At 54.1% G+C, this 27,485-nt stretch overlaps 11 protein-coding genes and 2 non-coding genes across 13 annotated transcripts; 9 read left to right on the top strand and 4 right to left on the bottom strand.

Annotated features, from left to right (window-relative positions):
• Positions 1-1,581: 1,581 nt before the first annotated feature.
• N656DRAFT_702901 (ras GEF) lies at positions 1,582-5,265 on the top strand (the record flags this gene model as incomplete). Its single annotated transcript, XM_064811062.1, has 2 exons — positions 1,582-2,118; positions 2,179-5,265. 2 exons carry the CDS (start codon positions 1,582-1,584, stop codon positions 5,263-5,265), a joined length of 3,624 nt encoding a protein of 1,207 aa, XP_064673098.1.
• A 1,376-nt stretch (positions 5,266-6,641) lies between these two features.
• Positions 6,642-7,980, top strand: N656DRAFT_383552 (uncharacterized protein). Its single transcript, XM_064809466.1, has one exon. The coding sequence runs from the start codon at positions 7,027-7,029 to the stop codon at positions 7,903-7,905; it is 879 nt and encodes a 292-aa protein (XP_064673097.1). The 5' UTR covers positions 6,642-7,026; the 3' UTR covers positions 7,906-7,980.
• A 323-nt stretch (positions 7,981-8,303) lies between these two features.
• N656DRAFT_t32 lies at positions 8,304-8,393 on the top strand. Its single transcript has one exon. It is a non-coding gene; the product is annotated as a tRNA-Ala (tRNA).
• On the top strand, positions 8,389-9,529 carry N656DRAFT_775414 (DNA binding methylated-DNA--cysteine S-methyltransferase). Its single transcript, XM_064814439.1, has 3 exons — positions 8,389-8,783; positions 8,852-8,975; positions 9,121-9,529. Exons 1-3 carry the CDS (start codon positions 8,669-8,671, stop codon positions 9,335-9,337), a joined length of 456 nt encoding a protein of 151 aa, XP_064673096.1. The 5' UTR covers positions 8,389-8,668; the 3' UTR covers positions 9,338-9,529.
• N656DRAFT_775413 (uncharacterized protein) lies at positions 9,530-10,917 on the bottom strand. The gene is made up of 2 exons (XM_064814438.1): positions 10,477-10,917; positions 9,530-10,417 (listed from the first exon to the last, which is right to left on the bottom strand). Exons 1-2 carry the CDS (start codon positions 10,754-10,756, stop codon positions 9,771-9,773), a joined length of 927 nt encoding a protein of 308 aa, XP_064673095.1. The 5' UTR covers positions 10,757-10,917; the 3' UTR covers positions 9,530-9,770.
• A 1,147-nt stretch (positions 10,918-12,064) lies between these two features.
• Positions 12,065-12,147, top strand: N656DRAFT_t33. The gene has a single exon. It is a non-coding gene; the product is annotated as a tRNA-Thr (tRNA).
• Positions 12,148-12,315: 168 nt separating this feature from the next.
• N656DRAFT_775412 (uncharacterized protein) lies at positions 12,316-13,300 on the bottom strand. The gene is made up of 4 exons (XM_064814437.1): positions 13,265-13,300; positions 12,952-13,185; positions 12,499-12,887; positions 12,316-12,442 (listed from the first exon to the last, which is right to left on the bottom strand). The coding sequence occupies exons 2-4, from the start codon at positions 13,098-13,100 to the stop codon at positions 12,378-12,380; spliced, it is 603 nt and encodes a 200-aa protein (XP_064673094.1). The 5' UTR covers positions 13,101-13,185; positions 13,265-13,300; the 3' UTR covers positions 12,316-12,377.
• A 306-nt stretch (positions 13,301-13,606) lies between these two features.
• Positions 13,607-14,456, top strand: N656DRAFT_702370 (uncharacterized protein; the record flags this gene model as incomplete). Its single annotated transcript, XM_064811018.1, has 2 exons — positions 13,607-14,138; positions 14,206-14,456. 2 exons carry the CDS (start codon positions 13,607-13,609, stop codon positions 14,454-14,456), a joined length of 783 nt encoding a protein of 260 aa, XP_064673093.1.
• A 1,682-nt stretch (positions 14,457-16,138) lies between these two features.
• Positions 16,139-16,482, top strand: N656DRAFT_795255 (uncharacterized protein; the record flags this gene model as incomplete). The annotated part of the gene is made up of 2 exons (XM_064817392.1): positions 16,139-16,354; positions 16,438-16,482. The coding sequence occupies 2 exons, from the start codon at positions 16,139-16,141 to the stop codon at positions 16,480-16,482; spliced, it is 261 nt and encodes an 86-aa protein (XP_064673092.1).
• Positions 16,483-17,385: 903 nt separating this feature from the next.
• Positions 17,386-19,487, top strand: N656DRAFT_775408 (uncharacterized protein). Its single transcript, XM_064814436.1, has 4 exons — positions 17,386-17,822; positions 17,878-17,936; positions 17,999-18,079; positions 18,135-19,487. The coding sequence occupies exons 1-4, from the start codon at positions 17,624-17,626 to the stop codon at positions 19,149-19,151; spliced, it is 1,356 nt and encodes a 451-aa protein (XP_064673091.1). The 5' UTR covers positions 17,386-17,623; the 3' UTR covers positions 19,152-19,487.
• Positions 19,488-19,674: 187 nt separating this feature from the next.
• Positions 19,675-21,198, bottom strand: N656DRAFT_787225 (uncharacterized protein; the record flags this gene model as incomplete). The annotated part of the gene is made up of 1 exon (XM_064816588.1): positions 19,675-21,198. The coding sequence occupies one exon, from the start codon at positions 21,196-21,198 to the stop codon at positions 19,675-19,677; it is 1,524 nt and encodes a 507-aa protein (XP_064673090.1).
• A 1,782-nt stretch (positions 21,199-22,980) lies between these two features.
• On the top strand, positions 22,981-25,593 carry N656DRAFT_383407 (uncharacterized protein). Its single transcript, XM_064809465.1, has 3 exons — positions 22,981-23,628; positions 23,699-25,357; positions 25,416-25,593. The coding sequence occupies exons 1-3, from the start codon at positions 23,098-23,100 to the stop codon at positions 25,476-25,478; spliced, it is 2,253 nt and encodes a 750-aa protein (XP_064673089.1). The 5' UTR covers positions 22,981-23,097; the 3' UTR covers positions 25,479-25,593.
• A 112-nt stretch (positions 25,594-25,705) lies between these two features.
• On the bottom strand, positions 25,706-27,055 carry N656DRAFT_703323 (uncharacterized protein; the record flags this gene model as incomplete). Its single annotated transcript, XM_064811093.1, has 2 exons — positions 25,706-26,190; positions 26,266-27,055. The coding sequence occupies 2 exons, from the start codon at positions 27,053-27,055 to the stop codon at positions 25,706-25,708; spliced, it is 1,275 nt and encodes a 424-aa protein (XP_064673088.1).
• Positions 27,056-27,485: the final 430 nt, after the last annotated feature.

Raw genomic sequence — 27,485 nt, 5'->3', positions numbered from 1 at the left:
CACGTGTATTGTCCGTCGCTTGCCTTGTGATCTAGGGATGCTCTTCGACGCTCTGTGTTGAGGCATCTGCGTCCAGGTTTCTCGACTGTCTCGCGCCTCCCTCCCGGGTCCATGGCCTGCACACAAGCGGCGCTGCTAACTCAACCCGTCGCACCTTCCTGGGCAAGCTACAGTAGCCCCGTACCGTGCGATAACGCAGAGTTCAACCGGGGCAATGTCCCACTGGGACCCGGTTGGCTTCCTGAGCTCTGATTCGCTGCAATGACCGTGTGCTGGGTGCCATCTGCACGAGCCGACATGCACAATCCCTAGGTACTTCGTCCTGTAACGGGCAAGACACGGTATCGAAAAAAAATACTGCAGGAAACCCTGCCACACAGAACCGCGAGTGCAGCTACGCAGGGCACCAAAATGCGACCAAGGGAGGGAGGTCCACTGCAGTTGCGAGAGCAACTTGAACATCAGCGTCGGTGCACACTGCACAGCGAAGCATTGGACTGCTTGTCTCGTCGTTTCCCTTCCATTCTCTTCAGGAATTGTCGGATGCTCCACCTCCACCTTCACTGCAGAGCAACGCACCATCTGTCCGACAGACATCTGAGCATCGCGGGCTATCCCTTCCCGCGCCTCTACGTGTAAACATCGCTGTCCGTCGCCCCCTTGTTCAGTTTCGTCGCACAGGTCGCGAGAAGAGCGGGCATTGACACTCGACAACCAATGCTACTACTCCTGCTAGATGCGTAGCAAAAAGCAAAGCTGGACAACCATATCAATTGCCCGGATCCTCCCCTCTGCGAGAACCGGTGATCGGCTACGGCTTGTTTGACCTGGAGCCGGGGCGATTGAATCGTCGGAGACGCCTCGACGTCTTTGCACCGAGCACAACCAGCAGCGCTGAGGTTTCTGTGTCCTTCCCCTTCACGACTGCAGTTCCAACCCAGCTATTCGAGCCGGTCGCTTCAATCTTGGCCGCCCGCGTCTATCAATTGGCCGACAATAAGGTATGGAGCCGTCGGTCGCTTGTGCGTCACCAAGACCTCACCTACAGTTCTTGTACTCCGTCTTGCTATGACCTTGATCACCATGGCCGAAACCCAGTGGTACAGGGCACCCCCTGGCATGCGGCTACTGTGTGTTCTGCGTCATGGTCACCTCCCATGCCTCTAGCATTCCTAGAACGCGCCTGTCCCAAGCATGTCACCCTCCCTACATTCTTCTGATGGGCACCTGGCCTCGGTATCAAAACAACCAACTCCCCGCGTCAAGCTGACCGCTGTTACGCTCTAGTCTCGAGGATAACCTTACCGTCAACGACACAAAAAGGAACGGCGCTCGAGCTTTCTTAGCATTCGAACGGGAACATTCTGGTTCCCACGGACTGTTGGCGCCTGGCGGGCGCGGAGGTCGATCTTGATTTCTTCAGCTGAATAACAGAAGGGGAACCACGCCGGAAACGCGTCGAATCCTGGCTGAACCCCCGCGCTACAGGAAAGGACTGACCCGGACAACCGGCCGTGGGCTTTGATCCAAGTTAAGCCCTAAATCCGTGGCCTATGGTGGGTGAAGGAGTGTCCGAGGGCAATGGCAACGCTGAGCGGCCGAGGCATGAGGACGAGCTTGCAAGTGGCTCCGTTAACGATACAGAAATCAAGAGGGACATCACGCAGCAGGGGCTCAGATCAGGCCGACTCTTCTTCTAATGGCTTTTCCGACACGCAAATGACGCCGCCAGCCACACCCAATGGCGCGCAAGAGGACCATAATGTTCACTCCGACAGCGAACCCGTCTTTCACAACTTTTTGAGGGCCTTCTACCCCTTTCAGCCGAGCCCTGTTATGACAGACTCGACGGTAACGCTTCCATTGAATGAGGGTGATGTTGTCCTGGTTCATTCTATCCATACGAACGGCTGGGCCGATGGCACTCTGTTGCTCACTGGCGCGAGAGGATGGCTGCCTACCAACTACTGCGATGCCTACAATCCCGAAGAAATGAGGAGCTTGCTTAAGGCGTTGCTTAACTTTTGGGACCTGATGCGAAGCACCTCAGTCACCGACGAGACGTTTGGCAGCCAGGAGTTCATGAAGGGTATCATTGCGGGCGTCCGCTATCTACTTGTGGGTTGTGCCACGGGAACACTCCCCCGGAGCCATGGACTCTAACATGTCACACAGGAGCGGACGGACTGTCTAACAAGAGAATCACCCCTCGTTCAGCGACACGATGGACTCCGAAGGAGCCGGAAATCGCTGTTATCAGAGTTGTCGTCTCTGGTCAAGACCGCAAAGAGACTGCAGGATGCTCAGCGGATTCCCGGCCAGGAGGACATTAATGACATTGTGGATGAGATGATTCTGAGAGCGTTCAAAATCATCGTTAAAGGAGTGAGATTCCTGGATATCTTGGACGAGGATCGGAAGTTGCGGGTACCCACAGTGACTATATTGACAACGCTGCTCGAGGAAGCCTATGCTCCGCTAACGCCACCTGCCGAATCGGCGGCCTTCGACTCGACTGAGGAACCGACTCCTGACGCAGGCTCCCGATCGGGCGAAAACAACGACGCAACCGACACGGCGCCACTTGCGGCGAGTGAGGTTGCACAAGACACCACAGCCGCGAACGACCGTTTGTCTTCAATTCACCTGCAGACCATAGATGTCCGCCGATTGTCCCAGTGCAGTCAGGTGCAAACAAACCGATTGTCCTCAACCGTTTCCCACCGAGTCAGCTTGGCGGGGTTTTCATCCGTCTTGCGTCCACAAAACTTGGTCTCTGAGCGTCTCAACACATGCCATGACATTTTCCTCTCACACCTAGGCTCCTTTATCGGTCGGCTGCAGCTTCAGTCTCAGTCACGTCCTAGCCTCGCTCTGGCAATTAAGCAGTCTGCTACCTCGGGCGGTGAACTACTGTTTGTGGTTGATATTGTCTGCGCTCAATCCTCAATGAGCATGGATGCTCTGGAGCAGTCTCGAATCACCATGTACGATCGCATCATGGGTCTTGTCCACACAGCACGCGATATTCTCACAAATCCCGGGCCGGAAGTGGAAGAGGACGTAATCGTGCCACAGGACAACGGACGCTTGTTGGGGGCGGCGACTGGATGCGTCAAGGCTACTGGGGAGTGCGTAGCAAAGGCAAGATGGGTGATCGAACGCATTGGCGATTTCGAGTTCGAATTCGACGGCGGCAACCTAGGTATCAACTTCGATCTCTCCGCATTGGACTGCTTTTCCGAAGAGAAGGACAGGTTTAATGGCTCCGAGTTGGAAAGCATAGCCGAGTCGACCGCGTCCGAAGCGCTCAGCGTTTCGACAGTAACCTCCACGGCCGCGCCCGCAATCACATCCGAGCCGACTCTCTCGATTGACAAGCCGCTTCCCGAAGTTCCTCAAGTTGCCTCGCCTGTTACAGAGCAGCCAGCGCCATATCCCAACAGACCAACAGCACAACAATCCTCGCACGTCACAACTGCTTTCAGTGTGGTTTCAACAGCCTCTTCAGTTCGCGGGGACTTGACGCAGCTTCCGAAGATCTCTACGTCGCCACCATCAACCGATAATTACAGTCCGACACAGCATTCCGCTACGCAAGACTCGGAATTCCATTCATTCCGGACTGAGAGCATCACTACCTTGAGCTCCGGCTCCGGCAGGACTTATCTCAGCCGAGACTCCGAATCGAGTATCGTCTCCCAGAGCTCGACTCGCGCAACGACTCCCGATATAACGCAAGGCCCGAGAAATCAGCCCTCGATATCAAATCTGAGCGTGGCTGAGAGTTCGGCGCAGACCGAGGAAGTAGACGATGTCGAGTCGAAACTACTCGAGAGGACATACGCCCATGAATTGATGTTCAATAAGGAGGGGCAAGTGACTGGTGGTTCATTAGCCGCCCTAGTAGAACGTCTCACAACCCACGAATCGACCCCTGACGCTATGTTTGTATCGACCTTTTATCTCACCTTCCGGCTCTTCTGCACCCCTGTCAACCTTGCGGAGGCTCTCATCGACCGCTTCGACTACGCTGGGGAAGCCCCACATGTTGCGGTACCTGTGCGGCTCAGGACGTACAATGTCTTCAAGGGTTGGTTGGAATCCCATTGGCGCGACGAGACGGACCGCGACGCACTTCCCATGATCAAGGAGTTTGCCGAGGTAAAGCTTACCGCTGCGCTTCCCCAAGCCGGCAAGCGGCTGTTTGAGCTAGCCGAGAAGGTATCGCTAAGCGGCGGTACCCTGGTGCCGCGGCTCGTCTCATCTATGGGAAAGGCGAGCACCTCTACCGCTCACTACCTCCCCGCCGACACGCCACTTCCATCCCCCGTCATAACAAGAAGCCAGCTCAACATGTTAGCAAACTGGAAAGCAGGGTCCAGCTCCCCGTCCATCCTGGACTTTGATCCTCTCGAACTGGCCCGGCAGCTGACGATCAAGCAAATGGGGCTCTTTTGCTCAATCACGCCTGAAGAACTACTCGGCTCAAAGTGGACTAAACTCGGAGGCATCGGTGCACCCAATGTCAAGGCGATGTCATCATTCACCACCAGCCTGTCGAACCTCGTCGCCGACAGCATCTTGTACTATGAGGAGGTCAAGAAACGAGCTCTGGCCATCAAGCACTGGATCAAAATCGCAAACCAGTGCTCACTACTCCATAACTACGATGCTCTCATGGCTATCACCTGTGCCCTCACTGACACGAGCATCAAACGCCTAAAAATAACGTGGGATAGCGTCAGCGTGAAGCGGAAAGAGATGCTCAAGTCGCTGCAAGCCAGTGTGGATATCAACCAGAATTACAAAGTTCTTCGCGCCCAGCTCCACGACCAGGTACCGCCCTGCTTACCCTTTCTCGGCATGTTTCTTACCGACCTCACATTCGTGGACGTGGGCAATCCGGCTACCAAAACCAGCGACACGGGCCTGACTGTCATCAATTTTGACAAGCATACTCGCACGGCCAAGATCATTAGTGAGCTCCAACGGTTCCAGATCCCTTACCGTCTGACAGAATTGCCCCACCTTCAAGAGTGGCTCAATTCCGAGATTGAACGTGTCAGGGAAAAGGACAAAGCAGGCTCTAATGCGCAGGCGACTCACTACCGCAAGAGTCTGCTGCTCGAGCCCCGAGAGGCTCAACAATTGCGCTCCGTCGTTGATACGTCCCCCACCACCGCCCCCGCAGCTACGGGCGGCGGCATGTTTGGGTGGATAAGAAGCAACAACACAAGCCACAACCTGTCCCCCCAGATCTGAGATGGCTTTCACTCGATCCATTTCCCCTGGCCCGTCCGTCGCCCACATTCACGCGTCCCGGCGATACCCCTACGCAAAGTTACAATACGACCCGCACTTCGAATGCTTCTTATGATACCCCATATTGTTGATTGTTAATCTCACTTTCTGCTTGACGCTTGGACGGCTTGACGCTTTTCGCTTCCCATTTCCCTGTTGTATGTCACCCCGTCAGGAACCTTTGGTGTGCGAGCATTGTTGCGCAACCAGACCACACTCCTGCGAAGGATAATGTTGTACGCCGTCGACGAGTGAGAGGATACATTAAAAGGCTCTTGGGCCCCATCGGCTCGGCCCGTTGTCGCCCTTTCCCATGTCGTCATTGTTATTTGTACGTCTGGACGCTCATCGAAGATGACTACGCTTCTGCCTGGATGCATTTGATTCTTGTTCATATACCCCACCACTGGCTCTGCTTTTCCTGGGGTTCTTGAGGATGGGCGGGGGGTGCTGTGGTTCCAGGAAAAGCTCGAAAACGGAGTTGGTGGTTGTGTTGTAATCCTTTTGCTGGACCGGCTCGCTTGTCTGTAGGAGGTTAGCCAGCATAAACAGTCTAGCTTCACATTGACTGTAGCGATAGCGGATTTTCTCAGCATTGGTTGGATACCTTTATATCTATTGGGGTGACGGCCTGACTTTCGGATCCTGTTTTTGGTTTTGATGTGGCTGTTGGTCGGAGTCTCTGACTTGTCTCCGCACCCTTGCCCTGCCTTTGATGTAGGGGGGCACGAGTTGTCTCTGCGCCGTATGCCGGATGTTGGTCTGACAGATGAAATGAACCAGGCTCTCGGGTGAGCGATGGCATCCTTCCTCGGTATGACATGCCATGGTATGACTGATGCTTGTCCGGCGTGGGACTGTGGATACCTGCTACCCCCTTTCCCTCTTTATCCTTACAGCGGTAGAGCTGTACATGCTGACAGCCTTTTCCATTCTTGTGTATAATTTGTGCTCACTGCTGAGGCCGTTTGCTTTTGGAGTTTTGGTTATGGCGCACACAATGGCGAGGATCCTGAGCCGCAAGGGAGGGGATGAAGCATGTGGATATGAAACGCTTAGATGTCAGTGGAAAGGCGAGGGAATTATGCGAGCAATACAAGCTTTTCAGCGTGCTGAGTGTTTGCGTTGAGTCTTGGAAGTCGTATGTGGTCCAGGAGACAGTGTCGGCATACGGGCATCTGCACCTGTTGTCTCAGTCCCTCTTAGGGTCTCCCCTGTTACAGTACATCCAAGCTGCTCACCCCTTCACTACCCTCCAGCTTCCCCATGTCGACCCTTGCATACCTAACACCACGCTGACGCTAACAGTCACCATAATCTAGGGGACGTCAACGGCCACGCAGTAGCGCATACAGTACGACCTCGTTCCTAGCTAATTCTCAGATTCCTGACTGTTGCCCTATCAGTGAGCAGAACACATCGCCATGGACGCTACAAGATCGTGCCATAAGCTCTCTTGCTCCACGGCCTTGACTGTGGCGATGCTGTGGTCTCGGTTGAGGCTTCAGTTACCTGTGGCGTGGTAAATATGAGGAAGATCAGGCTAATGTAACTTCATGAAAGTTCGTCCACCGCACCAATGGTACCAACTCTTTACCCGGAGCTGCGGCTCATGGAAAGGCCGATCTACAAGTCACACTCTGGCTTCATCGACAAAGCCTCATTCGGTCAACTTATCTTCACACCATTCCCCGTTGCGATGCCAGAAGCAACGCCCTCACCATGACCGGAACTCTTCAACTTCTCACCATCTCTGCCACAGTAGCCCTCAGCGCGTACTATGGGCCACTCTTCCTGAGCATCCTCATCCCCAGATTACAAGTCCATATCCCGATCCCCGTTCTATCAACCCCCCCAGCAGCGCCAGCGGAACACAGCTGCCCCCAGCATGCGTACACAGCCCAACTAATCTCCCTCAACCCGCTGCTGATCCTGATCCACAATTTCATCCCGCCCTCGGAACGCGCCGATATCATCGCCGCCGGCACTCCGCTCCTCATCCAGTCGCCCGTGACGGGCAGCGGGAACGGCGATTCTCCCTCGCAAGCGCGCACCTCGCACAGCGCGCCGCTGCCGCCGGACGACAAGGCGGTGTCGTGCGTGCTGGGCCGCGCGGCCTCGTTTCTTGGCACCCTCCTCTTGCCTGGCCGCGACGAGATGGGCCCGGCCCAGATGGTCCGGTACACGCCGGGACAGAAATTTGACCCGCATCACGACTGGTTCAAGCGCCCGCGCATCACGGACGAGGATGCTGCTGTGGGCAGGAGGAGGTTGTATAACCGCGTCGCGACGCTGTTTGTGGTGCTGCAGGCGGATAATGTTACCCAAGGGTCTGGGGAGACGTGGTTCCCTTTGATCAAACCGATTGAGGGTGGCGGCGGTAGTGGTGGGGGCGGGGGTGAGGGAGAGGTGCTGTGGAGAGAGCACGAGGATGGCGGGCTGGCGTTTAAGCCTATCCCTGGGAACGCGCTGTTCTGGGTCAACTTGCTACCGAATGGGACTGGGGATGCCAGAACGCTACATGCAGGTTTGCCGGTTGAGGGAGGTATCAAGGTCGGTATGAATATCTGGCCAAGGAGGTTTTTTGGGCCGGATGCCTGACGGTTCTGTGACTGTCGTCTATCTCCTGCGGCTCCGGGGTTTCACTTTCAAGGAGAGAGAGAGGACATCTATTCCCAGTCTCTTGCTTTTGACATCCAACTGGATAGGCAGGGCAGTATCCCTAGTTCTAGATAGGAGACAGAACATATGCTAAGGGTTCTTCATAGGTACTTGTACCTTACCCATCATGAACATCATGAATACAGAGGAGGACCCCTTTCGGCTCAGTCCGTTCCTCTCAGCAATGAACACCGCAATGAATGCTTTGTACTTTCTGTTTCCCGCAACTCTGTCTGCCTCCCCTACATGACAAACGAACCTGTGCATTTCGGTAATCCTTCACTCCCACATATTGTCATATAATGCATATTTTTGACCGAAACAGTCACCACATGAAAGGGTGCATGGTCTAGTGGTATGATTTTCGCTTCGCATTGACCAAGATGCGCTACTGTGAAAGGTCCCCGGTTCGATCCCGGGTGCATCCATTTTTGCTCATCAATACAATGTGCTTAGATTTCCAGAGCAGTGTCGAAAGCCCTGGCTGATGTTGTTCGCTCTCAAATACGATGATCATCTGACAATATAAGATGACTCGTTATTCAGCCGGATACCTCATCCCAGACTCATGCATTTGGTTCAGGAATGCTAGCGCCCTGCCCTTGACACGACAAGCGTCCCCCTCTTTGATGCTCCCGCTATCGAGCTCTCTCGTCATCTGTGCAAGCCGTAAACCCGCCAACTTGGCTCAAGATACGTAAACATGCCCCGCTCCGACGAGGCGCAAGCCTTCTTCCACGCAGTGTACAGCGCTGTACAGGAAATACCTCGAGGCAAAGTAACCAGCTATGCGCATATCGCCAAGCTAGTTGGAACGCGTACGTCGGCGGCCATTCCGCCCTGCGCTGATTATTCACAGTCCAGTTCTCACTAACAAACCTTCCAGCTCAACGTCCGCGGCAAGTAGGTGTATGCCTCAAGCACCTCCCCTCGGACCCCACGGCCCGCTTCAACCACGACAACGTCCCCTGGCAGCGAGTGATCAATGCAAAGGGCGTGATTTCTCCTCGGTATGCGCTCACCTGTTTATTAGTTGTTCAAGTTCGCTCCACCCTGGCCACCATCTTTTTCTGCCCATTCCACAACATGCTACCAGGACCTACTGGATTGTGTATGGGACTGGCTAACAGAGACATTGTTCCCATGCCATGATAGATCACAGCCTTCGGGGGCACGCAACCAAGCTGCAGCGCTCGAAGCCGAGGGCGTGACCGTCACGACGGGCGCGCTGGGCGAGCTCATGGTAGATTTCGGCCAGTTTGGGTGGTTTCCTCGCATTCTGCCTTCGGAGGAGGCACAAGGGCTGGTCGCTGCTAGTGATGACGAGGATGACGACGAGGGCGAGGACGGGGACGAGGACGGGGACGCATGATACGACAACGAGGCTAGCACCGCCAGTGAGCTCGCTTCTCCTGGCTTATACTGTACCCCCGTCCCCGGTCAGGCCTAACCGCAGTCCCAAGCCACATCACTGTAAGTAAGGCTGGCCTCGACTCAATACATATTTTACATTTTCGTGACTTATGCTAGTACATGTACTAGCTATTGCCTCGGGCCACCAACGCACCTAACAAATACTACTCCACTGAATCCCTCCTCTAGGCTGTGACTATGTTCTTAGGGTTCCCTAGGTCGGTGTTTCGTCGCCGGCTTGAATTATGGCATATTCCGAGTCGTGTAACGGCTAAGTGCTGATGGAACGGGGGTATCTCAAGAAGTTTACCCAGGCCCGCTGCCCAAAGGTGAGGAAGAAAATAAAGTAAACATGCACAAAGTATACAGACGAGCTCCTGAACGATGCAGGGTCAACGTAGATAATGATGCTCCGCGGGCAATTCGTAACTTGGTGGATCCGTCGCGGATAATTCGTGCCCCGTCCACTGTCCTGGCAACTCTGTCTTTGCTTGCCCGGCTGCAACCTGGCTCTGCTCTGCCATCCATTGCTGCCGCAGGGCTTCCTCCATCAACTTGTTGGTCCGGTTCAGCTTCCAGAGTATGTAGGCCAAGGCCGCGATCAAGAGGGCACCGATCGCTGCTCCCACCCCAATACCAGCTTGGGCCCCGGTAGTCAATCCTGGTGATTGAGCAGTGGCTGATACCTGACCCGGGTCAGAGCTCCCTGATGTGGCCTGTGCCGGCAGTCCATTGCTTGTGCTGGTCGTACTACTAGACTGCGGTGGAGGGGATGGACTGATCGAGGCACTCGATGAAGCGATTGAAGAGGACGCCGTTGATGTCGATGTCGACGTCGACAGAGGCGTTGCAACCACAAAGCCTGTTTCCGAAGCAACCCACACAGCCCATGTAAATGGCGGCGAAACCCCAAACTCCTTGCGTAGAGCCGGCCAAGAACAGCAGTTTCCCGTCTCCACATTATCTTTGTGACAACAGTAGGAATCGGTTCCGGTGACGTTGGAGCAAGGCAGAACTTCGTGCCCTGCGTTCAACGGCACTGTCGGGGAGCATTAGTACGTGATTGCATACGGTTACCCTGGTCCTAGTGTTACTCACCTGTGCAGAAATTCAGGCAAGCAGGCGACGACCAGTCCGCGTCTGTACATGATCCCCGGCTGGTCCTCCCCGTCTTTGGAGAGTAGCAAAGCTTGTTGGACAGACAGGCGCCGCCAGTGTCGGACGGAGGGCCGCAGCACACGCTCTCGTCGGCGGCTGGATCACAGGGGTGGTCCTCTATCGACACCTCACCGTTCGGAAAGTAGCATTTACGCGCCTGAGCATATGTTAGCCGCGCCAGCGAGGCATAGGCTAATAATGATGCTGGTGAGAGCTTCATCGGGTTTCGTTGCGGCCTGTGTCGTACAAGTTACAACATCAAGGCAACGGCTGTACGCCGAGGGGATTGGGAGGTTAAGGTCCGCACGCAGCCAAAAGAAAATCCACCGTCAGCATAATAACAACAACCTGGAATTTCAGGAAAAGAGGAGAGCAGGGAGGTCCGTCAAGTACCATCGCTAAGATCTTGGCGCCCTGGAGTCCATTTCAGGTTCGCAGCAGGGGTTAGGCACAGCGATGCCGTCCGTCAGCTTGAGCTTCAAGACATTATAAATTGCGACATTGATGAACTGGCCCCCAACTTTTAAGAAATGGTTCTGCGGGCTTGCCCAGTAAGGCCTTTTCAAGTTGTGATTCAGACCTGGCCCCCAAATCGTAATCTCCTTACCGGTAGTGTGTATGTATACCCTCTCTTGCGTTGCAGGTAAACACTGCGGGCTACGATTGGTATGTAAGGTACGGAGTACTGTACAATACCTAACGATACCCACGGAACCACCGAACCCCGTGGGTTTCAGGGGAGCCATGTGCCGCAGTACACCGATCTTGGCACAAGTGGGAAATCGCCTCAGGTCTGATCTCGGTCACCAGGACCACTCATGGAGATGTCGAATTCTGTCGTATCCTGAGAGCTGGGACCCTTACAGATTGGAGGCCAGCGTCTGTCTTGCCATCCCCCCGCGCAGATTGCCGAGCCCGTTGAGCTAAGACTTGAAAGCCTAGATGGCTTCAGGTCAGCTACCAGCGAGCAGTAAGACAAAATCTTTTGATAATCCAACAGAGGCAGATATGCGTAAGGTAGAGTCGGATACACTGATCAATGCACTGGATTGGAGTTTGGATGCAATTGCACGCCCGGTTGGCAGTTGTTGGTTCTGTCCCTTGCATTTGTCCCTGCATTTGTAAGCGCGGGGCCCCAACGTTAGGGCTCTTGGGCCCACTACCCCCGCCAGCTGAGGAGGGTTCGGGCCGTGTGCTAGACTCGAGCATGGAGCCTCAACGCCGACCGGTCAGTCCATAACGTTCACGTCACAAACTATCTGCACGCCGAGGAAAGGGGAAGGGCTGGAGATACGACTTTCAGAGTTATAAACCATCCACTAGCAGCACCTTTCCTTTCTCTAGGTTCAGTTGGAGGTTGTGGTCTTAGCCCCCGCTCATAGGATTGGTTTTCCGCTCAATTCTAGTGATAAAACAGTCTCTTGGGTGAGTCCGGACCAAAGCCAACCGGCAGCCCGCGATCGGAAGTCTCCAGTCACCCCTACTCAAGCGACTCTCGGTGATGACTAATCATCCAACATCCCAACAAGCCCGCTTGGCGCAGCGGTAGTCGCGCGTCACTAGTAATATCTAGTAATGACGAGGTCATCAGTTCAAATCTGGTAGTGGGCAAGCTTTTTGATTCAATTTTTGATTCAATTTTTGCTTCTCCTTGGCTCAAGAGCTTTCATCTGTAGAAAACTTGCGTCGCACTATCGAAGAGTCGTCCTGCTGCCGAATTCTTTATGATGCTGGAGTCTGATACTTATTTGTGATAACGTGCCGTCTGGAAACCAAAGACACCCCATCCATCACCAGCAACCTCTCTTGATAATGTCCTTGGTTAGAACTGGACTGCCCGTTTACTCTGCTGCTTTAGCCATGCACTTGTGCAGTTCATCATTTTCAGCGGCTCGGCGCTCGTTCCCTATGTCGCCTGAGGGTTAGTTTGTCTTCCAGCACACCCGATGCGCCCTGACCTACATTGTCTGATTTTGGCGGTGAACAAGCCTCTGGCAGGTGTCCAAGCTAATTCGATTGGTTGCCCTGGCTGCGGCTTCTTAAAGTTCACCTCGATGACGTTAAGCGGCGGTAGTTCAGTGGCCTGTGGCATCGTTTCTGCCTTATCTCCTTCGTTCTGTGCTTCCGTCCTCGCTTCAGGTTCTTCGGCAGCCCTCCACATGGACGTCGTGAAAGCGACGAACTCACGCCGGCCTATAGCAACAAAATTGAGTTCGCGAAGCTCGGTCTCATCGTCATACACGGCCTTGGCCACCATCTTTCCAAGGAAATGCCAAAAGGGCCGGGATAGTCCCAGTCGTATTGGTAGCCGATGCACCGGAAAATCTGAATCTGTCGATTGATGGACACTCTATCCGTATCCTGGTCAGCCTCATGCCAATGCGCCCAAACAAAATGGCCATGTTCAGAGCTCACTGTATCACAACATGAGTAACACGATCCATGTCATAGTTCTTAAATCGTTCTTCCATTGTAGCGCAAACCTCTGGAACGGGAGCATCGATGGCTGCATCCAAATCCAGCGGCACTCCCAACGCAATCGTGCGCAACGTCCTTGACCACATGTGGAGGAACTGGTGGAATTATGGGATCATCCCAGGCCATTGCTTGTGGTTGTAAATGGAGGACCCCGCACTTCTGAAAGGTGATCTTTGTCTGTTCGTTAGCGTGGCGCTTCGAGTATAGCAGGATTCCAATAGACAGAAAAAACCATAATTATAGCTCATACTTCTCCTGATCGAAGTTCCTAGAGTCTCCAAAGCTCGCCAGGGTGCATCGAAGTTCAAGAATCAAGAGTACCCGAGTTTGACTGATTTACGGCACTCCGGGGCTCGGGCACTGTCTCCTGTAGGCTGTGGGGGAGACATCTGTACTATGCCCTATAAGGCAAGGTTGAGCGGGGTGGAATCCGGAACTAACAATCAAACATGGGGAACCAAGTTCGGATTTGTTTGAACCTTGAAGACCTCACTCAAATCATAGATGCGCCTTCCAAGTTACTTTGTCTACCTGAACTACTAACCTACCTTAAAAATACCTTACTCTCTCATTTCACACTGAACAAAACGCGATGGACCTGAATCTGCTTGAGGCGACTCCCATAAGCGACGAGGTTCTCCGCGCCGTCTATGCGTCAGACCAGGATATGTATCCTGTTGCTCTCTCGTATGAGCGCCTGTGCAGCTGGGTCGCTGCGTATCCTGAGTTGTCTATCGGCTTCAGTTTAAGGAACGAGAGATCATCCAGCACCACTGCTGCTGCTGCTAGCGATCTGGGCGACGTGTATGGCGTCATTATTGTGCTACCACTCCGACGTGTGTTCTGGGAGAAGCTGCTTGATGGGAGGCTGAAGGAGCAGGATATTGAAGCTTGGAGCATGTTTCCCCCGGTATCAGGTCTACATACTACAGGAGAGGTGGCAGAGGTAGGGTTGCATGTCTACCATGTTGAGCGGTTTCCTTCCTCTAGGCCAAAGTCTGTGTCCACTTCAGCTGTGTCGACGGAGGAAGCGTCAGTTCGGACAGGGTTTGCGGGGTTTGCTTTGGGAGAGGTGCTGCGCCGGGCCCGGGCGAAGCGGGACTGGCAAGTTGTTGGAATCTCGGGTATGATCATGTCTTTCTCGTTTGCGTTTCGGAACATATACTAACTGTAACCGTGATTCGGATGCAGCCATCACAGCTACTCCCTCCGGCAAGAGGACTTTTGAAACGCTGGGCTTTGCGCCGACCGGTTACAGAGAAGCGTTTGTTGCTACAGCAATGACGGGGACAACAGGCGATGCTCAGGTCGATGGGCAGGTAGAGATGATCTCCATCGGGCCCCAGCATACGAATGATGAGCCAGGGGATGAACAGACCAAGAAAATTGCCGACGGGCGTGCCATCATCTCAGTGTATGAGATGGCGGTCAAGTACGTCTGAGTTACAGTTTCTCCAAGCTTGTGCTTTTGGAAAGCCAACGGACTTTGCCTTTTCCTGAAGCGGCCCCTGGCGGACGGGGGGCTGCCAGTGGCTGACATGGTCGATGATGCCAATGCAGCAAGCACGCTACTAAACTAGTACTCACTTAGACTCTGGCTGTGGGATCATCTGCGTTGGATGCTGCACGACCGCAATCTGCGGCGTGGCCCGCAACCAGGGACACATCCGAGTCTTCGGCAGCCTTCGATCATAAGGCAGTTTCACCCTCACACCGGCCTGCATAGACCCGAAGTCGTGGAACGAGTCATCCTCGGAGGATTTCCCAATCTCCAGCCGACTGAAGACAGAGATATCGAGTCAAACTTTAAGCCGAAGACAGGCTGCTACTAGCATGTGGCTTACCTAGGTAGGATTCCATATCTGCATTGTCCAGTCCGGTTCCTAGCATGAAGCACGGTGAGGAGGTCAAATTACTAGTACCCTGTACGCTAACCACACGGCCTGGGAATGAAGGTGTTGTACCAAGCTGTTCAATGTTGAGTCGGTCCGCTTAATAGGGTCGATGTCCTCAACTCTTAGCCTGAGGTACTAGTAAGAGGTGGCTTCAGATGGAGCCTACCTATCCTTCTGATTCGCCGGCTCTTACCGGCGGTCCGGGCAACGGCATCCACGTTCCTGACATGGCAAGGAGCCAGGGCCTTATTGACAGCCGCATGCATGTTGCCGTGTCATCATCGGTGGAATGGAGCGGAAGCTATATGGAGAGCTGCATACTGCCCGATGGTTGCACGACCAGTTGCCTACCGACGGCCAGACTCCTGAATGAAGCCTTTGGCCATCATATACTCCAATCACGATCCATTAGTGACATATAAGGCAGCAGGCACTGCCAGGCAGGCACCCTGAGGGCAGCCCAGCCGCACAGCCTGGTTCTGCAGTAATCCGCGGATATTGTCGATTTTGTTGACTGGCGGTTTCGGATGAGTCAGGAGTAGCCAGTCACAACAGGCCGTTTTTCGGCACTGGCGGGACACGACAGGAAGGGGAAATACGATAGCAGCTAAGCGCACCTACAGACGGGAGCCATCCTGGTGGGATTTTGAGCGGTGTCAGAGACTGGACTCGAGTACGCAGCCCAAATTGATATTGCGACTATCATGCATGTCCCCTTATGCAAGCAATTCACTAGGAAGAAAGTCTCCGAGTCAAGTCTCAGGCTCAGACCCGGCAACAGTAGGGCAGGCGAGGATGGCTCCTAGTGCGTTCTCAGAGAGAACTGTGATGCTTCAGCTTGGCCAGCCATGTCATGGAAAGAGGAACAGGCTTGGATTCAGGTTGCAGTGTTCTCACATTTACATAATTCGTATTACCAAGACCGAAACTTAGGAGGGGGAAGTGAGAAAACTGCTACACCATGACGGCCATGACCTCATTAGGCACCTTGCAAACTTTGGAAGGGCTACACCTAGAGCTGCGATGCGGGTACCCGTGGCAACGGAGGGCAAGATAAGGGGCCGAATCCGATGGAAACGTCTATATAACCCTCCCTCCTCGTCTACCTTCAGGACTTGAGTTCACTTCCATGCTCAGCACCGCCCAAGACTAAGACTCCAAAGCCCCCTCAAAGTCCAAGAGCCTCACCTCCTTCCATCTTCCAAAATCTAAATACTCCCACCGTCAAAATGCAGCTCTCCGCCATCTTCACCGTGCTGGCCGTTGCCATGACCGCAGCCGCAGCCCCTTGCCCGAACTGCCCGGGCGGCGAGACCAACATCTGCTCGGTGGAGCAGTCCCTTTACTGCTGCAACGCCGGCCTTCTCAACCTCATCTGCAACGTGAACGTCCTCGGCTCCAGTTGCACAGGCCAGTCATTCTGCTGCGACAACTCGGTCGTCCAGGTAAGAGGCATTGCCAGATATTCCGCGCTTAAACGGGGTTGGATATTGCGATACAGTATACTGATAGTACACCCTATCAACAGCAAGGCCTCGTCAACGTCGCTGCCCAGTGCATTAAGGTTCTGTAACGGAGATACAAGGGCCCTTAGGGATGGTAGTTTCCACAGTTCACCTCCAGGCAAATGGAACAAGTTGACTCAATGGGCCTGTCTGACAAACGGAAACAGTGGTGGTCTGGCCTGGGAGATGTTGGGATTTCGGAAGGCAATATATTCTTCTTCTCGTTTATGGGCTAGCACTTAGCGGATGTCTTGGGCAGGTTGTTTGGTGTCATTACACAGACCTTACTCGCCTGATGGCTCGGGGTTGTGGGAAGGACCGGCTGCCAGGTACCAAATCGTCAATAGCTAGCTCGTTCCAATAATCTGTTCATCATTCATATTTGCAATAACCTTTTCTCTCGCTTGTTCCATTCTGCCTATGTCCATCACATGGACGCGGCTTCTCTCAAAACTGAGTTCAGTTGCCCCGGGATCCCTGCTAACAGAACTAGAAGAGAGTACCCAAGTACTGCATCATGATTTTAGTCTATCATTTACCTTGGCAAGTTCTTAATGAAGGTCTACATCACACAGCACTAACATATACCAGTGCAACATACATCACTTTGTAACTTGTAAGGTACGTACCTCGGGTAGGAATGATCTGAATAGGAGTGATGTTCACAGGCAATTGAACTTCAAGGTTGCGAAGCACGCTTTAAATTGACTGACTTACCTTATCCGGACACCAATGGAAGGCTACCTGTCATTTGGTATACCCAAAATTCCTGTGCCATTAGTGCATCACTGGTACCTATGAACTGAGACGAGGTGCTCGACAATTCGACATGAGGTGGTGAAAGGGAGGCTGCAAGCCAACCCTAACCCTAACTAATCAGAGCACGGCCCCCAGCCACCCAGAGGGCCAGGGGCCAGAACGTCAAGACTCAAGAGCGACCAATGCTTCAGCCTTCACCTCGTCAACCTCATTTCCCACATCGCGCCAACCAGCTTCAATTCAAAACTCGCATTTTCTACGCGAACCCACATTGCTTTCAGTATCTCACTTCAAACTGTATGTCGGATGGAACAAAGCCATTTTCATAAGCGCAGCACGGTGCACCTGACCTGTTCGGCTGTCGCTACCCGCATCGCTGGCTTTTGAGAATTGAGGGTTGCCTCTGCCTCCCGTCAGTTTCGCAAGCTCATCATCCTACGTGGAGAGAGCATGTCGACTGGACCGTCAGTCGCATCGCAACGGGATAAATCCAGGCGCCAGCGTCTCAGAGAGCTTCCCGCCGAGTTTCTTCGCGAGAGGCCCGTCTCATGCCGCCACTGCCTGTGGGACAAGCTGAAATGGCTGACTCTGCCGTCGCAACGCGAGATTGACGAGAGAAATGGCGGCATGATTCTCTGTCAGTTTGAGAGTACGTCTGCCCTTCGCTACCTTTTCCCACACTTTACTGATTTACCACTAAGTAGGAAACGGCACCACAACTCACTGCGTGTTTTGCAGCATCAGAGGGAGGAAATGTGAACCGGTCAGCCGTCGTCAAGACGTACTTACCATCCGCGGTCTCCGCCCGCGACTGACCTGATGCAGGTAGCGCAAAGCGTCGAAGCACGCGTTCAAGAGTTTGACCGCTTGTACAAGGCGGCATTTGGCAAGGATGAAAACAATCCGGTACAGTATCGTTCCCCCCGACTACAAGCCCAGAAGCTAACACGGGGGAACTCAGCTGGCCCAGAAACTTTCAGCGCTGGCCTGCACGTTTCGGCCGCTTGACGAGGATGGCAACCTGGTCGAGCGCGACCTCATCCCCGAAGTCAGGCCGAACGTTCACGCTATGCGGCGAGGCGGAGGCACGCGACTGGTCTGCGAAGCCGACCCCGGCGGATCTCGACAACAAGCCGAACCAAAGAAGCGAAAGCTCAGCGCTTCAGCCGATACTCCCTCCTTTACCAAATCGGCAACTCCGGTAACTCCCTCGGAAAAGCCTGCCGCCCGCCACCCTCTCCCGACAAACCGACACCAGCCGCAGACACAGGCCTCACATCTCGATGCGTTCGACCTTCGCCCGGGGCCGGAGCGGGGCTCCGCCGCTTACCGCGCCCCACGGTTTGCCCCAACAGAAACAGACTCCCGCCCCAAGCGTACAATTCCCGGGCCCAGCAGCAGCAGTAGCAATGGTAATGCCAGCGGTAGTGCTACCAGCAGCAGTAACCTGCGTGGGCTCAATGATGAGGTGGAGCACTTGCACCGACGCGTGTCCCTGCTCGAAGACCGCTGCCACCGCCTCGGCGGGCGGGTGACTGAGCTGGAGGGGGCCCTGGCCGAGTCAGAGAAACGGCACGCCGAGGAACTCGGTGCGTTGCGGGCTGAAGTGAAGAATTTGGCACAGGCATGGGGGAGTAACGGCTCTCGAAACGTTGAACGAGGGGTTGATAGCTTAGGGCAGGAGTACGCGTCGAGGAGAGATAAGGCGGTGAATGGGCCCTTATCATCAACACCACCGGCGGCGCCGATTCACCCTGCTTTTCTATGGGAGCAGCAGGGGTGGAAACGGGATCGGGAGGAAGGGCGTTTCGTGGTGCAGTCTTTGGGACGACATGAGCACGATGAGAACGAGGACGAGGAGATGGAGGAAGAAGAGGAGGAAGAAGAGGAGGAGAAGGAAGAAGAAGAAGATGATGATGATCAAGAACAGGAGAAAGGGACGAGTAATGGGGAGCGTTCAGGGTCAGATAGCGATTAGAACACACAAAGCAGAAGGGTTGCCTGACTCAGCGAACTGAGCCAAACCACAGCTCTTCTGTGCTAGGATTGCCCCATGGCAATCACATTATCGTCCTATTCATGGGCTTCCCATGCCACTATCGCCGAACAACTGATTTGCTCCAATGGACTCGAAGGGTGTCAAGCGACACAGCGAGATATGCAGCATGATGGACGTATTGTACTCGCTATCTCAGACTATGCTAGTGATGTAGCACTCTGTGTGCAGGCATCCGGTGGCATCGCAAGGCACTGGCAACTTGCGTGACTAGCAAAGGGGTTATGAGAGCAGAGGTGATAAAGAAATGAATTGGGGAAGCTGGTCAACAAAGTAGGTGCTGTGAAGTTATCGCACCAGCGCCGACCATAGGTTGCGGTGCCTCCAAGGAAGTGAGTTCTCTCGAGAGCGTTGCTGCCTTGAGCGTAGCTCCGGAATGAGATAGATAGATACGCGTCTGGGCAGAATGATGCTCTTCACGCCCATGGAAGTCCAGTTGTCATGTCTACAGGAATGCTCTATGGGTGCCAAGCGCTCCATTGCGTCCGGTAAGGATCGAGCTCAGGTTTGTGTCGGAGTAGTTCGTTCCAGTCCCCTCAAGGTCGCCGCCGATGCTGGCTGAGGTCTTCTTGATGAAACCGTTCTCGATCATCCACTGTTCCGTCGCCCAAGGTCGGTGTTGGAAACTGCCGATCTCCAGCTGGCGTGAAAGCGACTGCTTCGCTTTTGCCCTCCACTGCACTGCCATAGACGTGTCATCGTAAAGGGGCAGAGCAGAGCTCAGGTACACCTCCCGAAGCTTTCGCTGCTCTGCCTCGTTCCGGAGCTTCTTCGTCTCCTTATCGTAGATATATCCGGAGTCCTCTCCTCGTGCTATGAGTACTAGTGGCGCCGGTTTGTTGTCCCTGTCTGACAAGCAAGCTGGCAGTCCACCACGGCATTCGAAAGATGGCACAACGCCGACAGACTCCCAGTCGATCACACCGGTGAGCTTGAATGTTGTGGGGTCGACGAGCAAGTTATGTTCCGAGAGGTCATCATGCCAGAGCACCCCGACGTCTTCAGGCCCGTTTTTGCGTCGGACAAGACGCGGTACAAGCCGTTTCAGTTGGTAAAAAAGCTTGTCGATCCGATTCCAATTTTTCTCCAGTTCTCGATCGTTTTCGCAGTAGTAGCTCGCCTCTGGATAGACAGACAGGTTTTGAAGTCGCTTCCCGAGCAGCTCAAGCCGAGCCTGAAACCACTCCCGCGAAGTCTGAAAAGGACCTCGGGACGCGTTAAGATGCACGCGCTTCTCGAAGAAAAATTCCTGGGAAACTGTGCGACCAACGACAAAATCGCAGTTAGGACCAATGTCGACGTCAACTGTATTCATGTTGTTAGTGGGCTTGCGTGACGGAGAAACTTCTTGCGGGAACAGCTTTCCGACAACGTCGGCAAAGTAAATATTGCCGAGCTTGCTGAATCGTAACGCAAGGAGTTCGTTCACATATCCCGCCAGCTCGACGAAGAGCTGCACTTTGGCATCGTAAGGCATGTCCCCCCAAACGCTGCGGAGCGAAACGCCTGGAAGCATCTCCATGAGGATCCATTCGTACCCCAGCTCGTTATTGTCGCTCGAGGAGAAGGCGAGCACGCGGGGGACGGGTAACGATGTGTGCCGCCGCACATATTCCATGGTGGCCACCTCACTCTCGGTTTTGAAGACAGGATCGGCGGGTATCGCAACGCGGAAGAGCCAGACATGAGATGAGTCGGGGTTGGCAATGCGGTAGAGGCGATGGAAGGTGCCCGCCGCGAAATAGGTGATCTCGGCGCTAGCGAGTTCGGGCAGGTGCGCAGTTAGGATTCTGCGGATGGTGGGTATCCAGTCCGCGTAGTTGTTTCCTTCCGGCCAGAATCGCTCCAAATAGCCTTCATCTTCGGCATTTCTCCAGTACCGATGAACTTTGCTTAACGTTTGAACACTTGGGCGTGAGATCTTAGATACCCGGATAGGGAACTCTTTATGATCGACGATTAGGTCCATCTTGACGGTAACGGTGATGGAAAGGTGGTTTAGTGAACGACTGAAGCTGGTTTCTTTGTGGGATGAAGAGGGAAAAGAAATGACCTCCGGAAAATGGAAGGGCAAAACAAACGCAAAACAAAACAGTGCTGAGAGTTGGTCGTGCCTGCCTTGAGTTATTGAGAGAAGTGGTCAAATGATCCGGAGGCGGGGCCAAGATTCATCACACTCTTGCGGACACCGGACTGAATGGAGATAATACAGTGCTGTTATTTTGAATTAGACCTGGGGACTGAAACTTAAAGAGGAGCAAGATAATTGCCAGTCTTGCCAGTCATATCATAACAGCTTACCTGCCGTCGACGGTCTTAAGGATCTGAATAACGCACCCAACTAGTAGCAGAGCGGCGCCTGATGATTGTATAGGGAATTACCTTCATAATAGACGTGTATAATATCGTTACGCTAGCAAGGCTTAGAGGTTGTATAGCTTCAAATGCAACGGCCTAAGGATTGGCTTGGAAAGAGACCGCTGAACCACTAATCTTGTGGGACTGCATACACGACTTCGACCCCATCCCCTTAAACCCGATGAAACCTGACTTCGAAGATGCAGTAGGTATAAACTACCTTAGGCTAGCAAAGAATACACTCAGCCCAATGAATCCCCACAGATGTACTCGGGTATAGGACGACGTCCTCCCTCGCATGTTCCCATGAACAGACCCTAGCCCCTAGGACGCCGCGACCTTTGCCTAGCCCCAAGTGCTACATCACAAGCTGAGCATATGATGCCGCTAAAGATTTATGTTCGCAATAACCCACCGCACTTGGCTAACGACGAGTCTTTGAGCGGGAGTCCAAACAAAGAGACAACGGATCGCATGGCCATGCCCATGTCTATTTAAGTCCGGAGGTCATGGGTGTCGTTCGTGACTCCGTACACGTTGAATTGGCGACTGACCTGGCCCGAAAAATTGTCCCTGACGCAAACTCAAATGCGATGCGTCCAGCTGTAAACCAGTAGGAGGTTTTCAGGTTTCAGGGAGTACCTATGTAAACTGAGGTTTACTGAGGCATTGGACTCCGTAGTCCGTAACAGGTAGGGCCGTTAGCTAGTCTGTGACTTCCAGACTGCGGCCGACCCGAAGAACTCATATATCTCAACGTAAAAGTGTCTACCTATTTTTCCTTCCTATGAATGAGATACCTTAGATACAAAGCGAGTATTATCAGTAGTTCTAAGTGATCTAATTATCTGCGTTGAATTAACGTTAGGCTTCAAGGCCTTGAGATGCATCTTTTCAAGGTCCTGACCAGTCGCCCTGTCGTAAGTCTTGCACTAACGAGTGGCCAAGCCTTTATCCTGTACACTAAGGGTTAGGGGTAGGTATGGCCCCACCACCCAAACTGCACTGAAGTCTCTGTACATACATACAGTACGGAGTACAGTACATACAATGCCCCCCATGGCACGCCTGGTTTGCTCGGTAGCGCCTGACTTACTTGTGTAAAGCGGCAGGGTCAACCCGAATCGGGTTTCTGCATCAAAACGCTCTTTTTCTGCAGAGAGGATTGGAATAAAGCCAGGATTAGGGTTTTATTGCATGTTCTCTTTCTTGCGTTAGCTTTTCTCAGTGTCGAGAGCATCTTTTTGCTGAAATCTGGGACCAGGACCCTGTCGGGAGTTCTACACAGTATGTATCCGTACGGTACCTATGCACTGCCCCCCGGCTCGAAGTTCGAACTCCAGCCGGGAAATTCGGCTTCGGTCTCGGCATATTTCACGGAGATAACGTCGTGGTTTTCAACTCTTCCACTTGCTTCCCTCTTCGAACCACAGCTCGAAACCGCCACCGAAAAGGGCCGACGCTCCGAAGATGGAGCCAGCACCTCGATTGCGAAGACGGCCGGCGGTGTATGTCGGGCTCTCAGCTCTTTCCCAAGTTATCTGTGAATATCCAAGTTGCTTGGCTAACGATCCACAAAAATGACAATAGCTCCTGCATTCTGTGCAGAAAGCGCAAAATCAAATGCGACAGAGAAACGCCATGCGGCAACTGCACAAAATCTGGAAATGTCACCTGTGCTTACAGAGATGCGCCGTCTCGGCCGCGAAAACTCGGCATCCCTCGGGCCGCTGCATCCTCAACCGCAACCGCAGTGCCCCCCTTGACGCCCTCCAGCACGATTCTGGCGCCCACGGTGCCCACTGACAGCCGAACACTGCCCGCCGAGCCGTGGCTGTCGGCGGCTCCCAGCACGGCCCAATCGCCGGCTTCGACTATGACCAGGAACTCCCGAGTCGAGACTAAGACAGTCTGTCTGTCTAGGACGGTCTACTTCCATGCTGAGCACCGCTCGGCAGATCAGCCCGGTGCAATCATCCGTAGCATCACACACAAGACACGCCTGTTTGGCCAAAGCCACTGGGCCAATGTCATGACAAACGTAAGCTTGTCCGTACCTACTCCCTACTACATGCACCGGCATTGCTCGCAGATAACTCAACAACCAGTAGCTATATGAGATCTTTGAAGTCATGGAATCTCACAAGGAAACGTCAAAAGCGTTTGTGACTGAAAAACGGTGCAAAACCCTCTCCAAATACATCAAATCGCGTCGAGCACCCCCCTGGCCGTGCCCGCCAACACCTGAGCTCCCCAGGAAAGACATTGCAGATGCGCTCGTCGAGAGATATCTTCAAACCCACGAAGCCATCTACCGGGTCCTCCACATTCCCACCTTCAGGCGGGACTACGCGGCGGTTTGGGACCCTGGCGGCAACGTCGATCCTAGCTTTCTCGTTCAGCTCAAGCTCGTCCTAGCCATCGGCGCGGCAACCTACGACTCAACCTTCACCCTGCGCACCTCAGCTGTGAGATGGGTGTACGAAGCGCAAACTTGGCTCTCAGCACCCGAGTTCAAGCACCATCTAAACATTCCCACCTTACAAACCAGCCTCCTGCTGCTCCTCGCCCGCGACGCGACAGGCATAGGCGAGGATATGGTGTGGGCGTCGCTAGGGTCGACCATACGCATGGCCATATACATGGGTCTGCACCGAGATCCTGCAAGCCTGGGGCCTAGGACCATCACACCGCTAACCGCCGAGTTGCGCAGGCGACTGTGGAACACTATCCTAGAGATGGCGGTACACTCAAGCCTCAATTCGGGTGGCCCGCCATTGGTTGGGCTTGCAGATTTCGACACGGACCCGCCGGGCAACTTTGATGATGAGCAGCTGGAGGTGACGGACGAACCCGTGGCCGCAAAACCCCCAGATCACTTCACCCAGACAACGGTAGCCATCGCTTTGCGCGTCACTCTCCCGCAGCGATTAGCTATCGCAAAGTATCTCAACGACCTCTCCTCGTGTGGCACGTACCCCGAAACGCTCCGACTTGATGCCGATCTCCGCACCGCGTACAAGACGCTCAGCCGAATCTTGCAAACCTGCAAGACAACAGCGGCCCCCAGCGGCACCGGCCTCTCGCCGTCTGCTTTCCAATTCCGCATGCTGGAGCTCCTTCTCCAGCGTTACTTCATGGCCCTCCACGTACCCTTCTTCGCTCTATCCCTCTCGGACGCAACCTTTGCCTTCTCCCGGAAGGTAACGGTCGACTCGGCGCTGAAGCTGTGGCGCGCCGTGTTCCCCTCACCGCTGGATCCTTCTTCATGTTACCCCTCCCCTGAGGATGAAAACGATATGCTCTGCCGCATGGCGGTCTCCGGGTCGGGCTTTTTCCGCACTGTGGCCGTGCAAGCGTGTGTAGCAATCGCCATTGAGTTAAAGACCCAGCTGCGCGAGGAAGAAGGGAGCCTTGGGTCGGTTCATAAGGTGCTGTTGGGATCTGCTGGGGCGCTTACTTGTAGGCCGGATTTGTCCGGTGTGCTGCACGAGTTCAAGGTTTGGTCGTGGAAGGCCATCCTGGCCGGTGAGACCAATGTAAAGGGGTATCTTGTTGCTTGCATGATCGATGCGCAGGTGGAAGGGCTGAGGAAAGGCTTGCGCGATGGTGAGATCGCAAGGCTCATACTCGAGGCGGCTGAGAAGGCTGTGGAGGAGGGTGCAGCCTTCCTGGAGGGAGTTGTGGACACGCTGGGGATGGAACAGGGTGGAGATGGGGTAGGAGGTGTTGTCTTGCCCGAGTTAGGCTTGGAAGATTGGGACTACATGGTACGTTTTGTTATCACGACGGGCTCTGGGGAGGATGGCGACTAACAGATTATTTTAGGACACAGAAGGCCTCCAATTTGCATCGAGCGTGCCGGAGCATTTTGGCTGGGTATTCCAGTGAGGGATTGTTTCCCTATCGCTGTGCTACTGCAACCCTCTCGACGGACTTTGCAAGTCGGCAACAGGGCAAGGGAGCTGATAGCTGAGCTTCTCTGCTCTTGCCCGCACTCGCGTTAACTCCTTGGTCCTCAGACTCCTTCCAAAAATCAGTCTTCCTTGAGTTGAGATAATCTAGGGTTTGGTCGACCTGTATTCGTCTACTGCTAATTGCTAAAGACGCAGATGCCCTCATGCCGTCGAATAATGGATCAGACCGACAAAATAATCCCAATACTGACAGAGGGGGCCGACACTCCACCCGCAAATCTCGGATCGTAATTCCTCGACATCCAGGATTCGTGGCAGATATTCAGCCTCCCAGTCCCCAAGTTTCCCGCGACTGGAGGACTCCCATCTGGCCTTACACAATTCCCAATAAGCAGGGTACCATCCGGCCTGCTCCCAGCCCAGTATCGAGACCACACGCGGGTATGGCCCTGCCGAGACTATTATGTTCCGTGGATGGAGACCGCCGTGTGTAAACACAATGGGGACTTCATTCGGGAAGATATGGTGTGGCATGTATCGAACCATACTACCAGCCGAGATATGCCCGCTCCTCACCAAATAAACGTGGAACGCTGCCACCGAGGGAAACGGACCGGGTTTCACGCCAGTAGCCTTCTCGCAGCCCCGAAAAACTTGATCCATCAACGGGGTGTTATCAACGCTTCCTTGAAATCAAGTCGGTCAGCAGATTTGTACTGGAGGAAGAAGGCAACTTTGAGCAACAAAGTTGTGCTACTCACCCACGAACCCCACTGTCCCCTGCCTCATCCGCCTCCAAGCCCGGACAATTTCTCTCAGCTGATTACTCACCTCCCTCTTCTCCCCATCCCACATGCCAGCCCACCGTTCCTCCAAAGTCGTCAGCCCCTCTCCATTGCCTCCCGACAGGCTCAGATAGACAAATCTCTCCCTGCCATCGGCCCGCCAGCCAAACACCTCGGGCACGACCTCCCCCAACCAGGATCCCTCAGGACTCAAAACCCCGCGCAACAGGATAAGCGCCTTGCCTTCGGCAGCTGAGACCACGTCCTCGGTCCCGTACTTGACCAGCAGCCCGAGCGCGGGGAAGGGGACAAGGTGGGGAGGGCTGCCTTGTTCAGGAGACGCTGCTGTTGGCGCTACAATACCCAGTCGGGCTGCCTCCAGCCTGACCTGGGTTGGTGTGGGCAGGTCCCAGGTCTTGTGGCGGCGAAAGAAGGATGAGTGGGCGAACAGGACGTTGTCGCCGGGCGGGAAGAGCGGGCTGACCTTTATGAGCTCTTGGGGAGTGGTGGATGGGTTCGGTGTTGTGGCTTGGGAATCGAGGGATGGATTGACAGCGGCAGGACCGGTACTGGTACATATGGCGGGTTGCCAGGGATCGCCGGTATTGGTTGTGTTGGTGTTGTCTGATGTGGTCAGGTTCAGGTCTGCGAGGGAGTTGTAGAGCACTTGGAGCGGATCGTCTGAGACCGGGCTTGGGTCCGGCTCAGAGTGGTGTTGGCAGGGTGGCAGGGGTTGGGTGAGGGTGCTAGCGGGGTTGGCGAGCATCATGTTGGAACTTGGGCGGCTGGAGGATTGTAGGATTTTGAGGGAAATCTCTTGGTTCAGATAGTGACCACTTTGGGAGAGGAAAGGGAGTGTAATGGAGTGGTTTGATCTATTAATCAGCTTGTCGTTGCCGTCGTTCGGGCCGCACTGCCAAGGACGGTGCCCAACGGCAACTTTGCTCGATCACCCGGATGGCGCTAACAAACGGAGCGCGTAGGCGTATGTGGTTGGCTGAGCGAATCGAAGTCTTACGGCGCTTTTTTGGCGGAAGTGTGCCAGAACCCAAAACCACCAAATTTTTTATTCGCCTACACCGGGGTACGCTTTTGGAACCCTAGGGTTTTGCAGTATAACTGCAATAAGTCAATTTGACTTAGTGCCGCTGACTGTAACTATGTAATTGAGTGTACTTGACTGCGTTGCTCAATTG

The sequence above is a fragment of the Canariomyces notabilis genome, assembly GCF_033297395.1.
Source record: "Canariomyces notabilis strain CBS 508.74 unplaced genomic scaffold N656scaffold_3, whole genome shotgun sequence".
Lineage (NCBI taxonomy): Eukaryota > Fungi > Ascomycota > Sordariomycetes > Sordariales > Chaetomiaceae > Canariomyces > Canariomyces notabilis.
This window is presented reverse-complemented; position numbering and strand designations above follow the sequence as displayed.

Coding starts and splice junctions, on each gene's coding strand:
- N656DRAFT_383552 (XM_064809466.1), top strand. CDS start 7,027: ATGACCGGAACTCTTCAACTTCTCACCATCTCTGCCACAGTAGCCCTC.
- N656DRAFT_775414 (XM_064814439.1), top strand. CDS start 8,669: ATGCCCCGCTCCGACGAGGCGCAAGCCTTCTTCCACGCAGTGTACAGC. Junction 8,784..8,851: donor CGCCAAGCTAGTTGGAACGC/GTACGTCGGCGG, acceptor CAAACCTTCCAG/CTCAACGTCCGCGGCAAGTA. Junction 8,976..9,120: donor AAGGGCGTGATTTCTCCTCG/GTATGCGCTCAC, acceptor ATGCCATGATAG/ATCACAGCCTTCGGGGGCAC.
- N656DRAFT_775413 (XM_064814438.1), bottom strand. CDS start 10,756: ATGAAGCTCTCACCAGCATCATTATTAGCCTATGCCTCGCTGGCGCGG. Junction 10,418..10,476: donor TTGCCTGAATTTCTGCACAG/GTGAGTAACACT, acceptor GCTCCCCGACAG/TGCCGTTGAACGCAGGGCAC.
- N656DRAFT_775412 (XM_064814437.1), bottom strand. CDS start 13,100: ATGTGGTCAAGGACGTTGCGCACGATTGCGTTGGGAGTGCCGCTGGAT. Junction 12,888..12,951: donor GTTACTCATGTTGTGATACA/GTGAGCTCTGAA, acceptor AGGATACGGATA/GAGTGTCCATCAATCGACAG. Junction 12,443..12,498: donor CACCGCCAAAATCAGACAAT/GTAGGTCAGGGC, acceptor CAGGCGACATAG/GGAACGAGCGCCGAGCCGCT.
- N656DRAFT_775408 (XM_064814436.1), top strand. CDS start 17,624: ATGTCGACTGGACCGTCAGTCGCATCGCAACGGGATAAATCCAGGCGC. Junction 17,823..17,877: donor GATTCTCTGTCAGTTTGAGA/GTACGTCTGCCC, acceptor ACCACTAAGTAG/GAAACGGCACCACAACTCAC. Junction 17,937..17,998: donor GAGGGAGGAAATGTGAACCG/GTCAGCCGTCGT, acceptor GACCTGATGCAG/GTAGCGCAAAGCGTCGAAGC.
- N656DRAFT_383407 (XM_064809465.1), top strand. CDS start 23,098: ATGTCGGGCTCTCAGCTCTTTCCCAAGTTATCTGTGAATATCCAAGTT. Junction 23,629..23,698: donor GGGCCAATGTCATGACAAAC/GTAAGCTTGTCC, acceptor AACAACCAGTAG/CTATATGAGATCTTTGAAGT. Junction 25,358..25,415: donor TGGAAGATTGGGACTACATG/GTACGTTTTGTT, acceptor AGATTATTTTAG/GACACAGAAGGCCTCCAATT.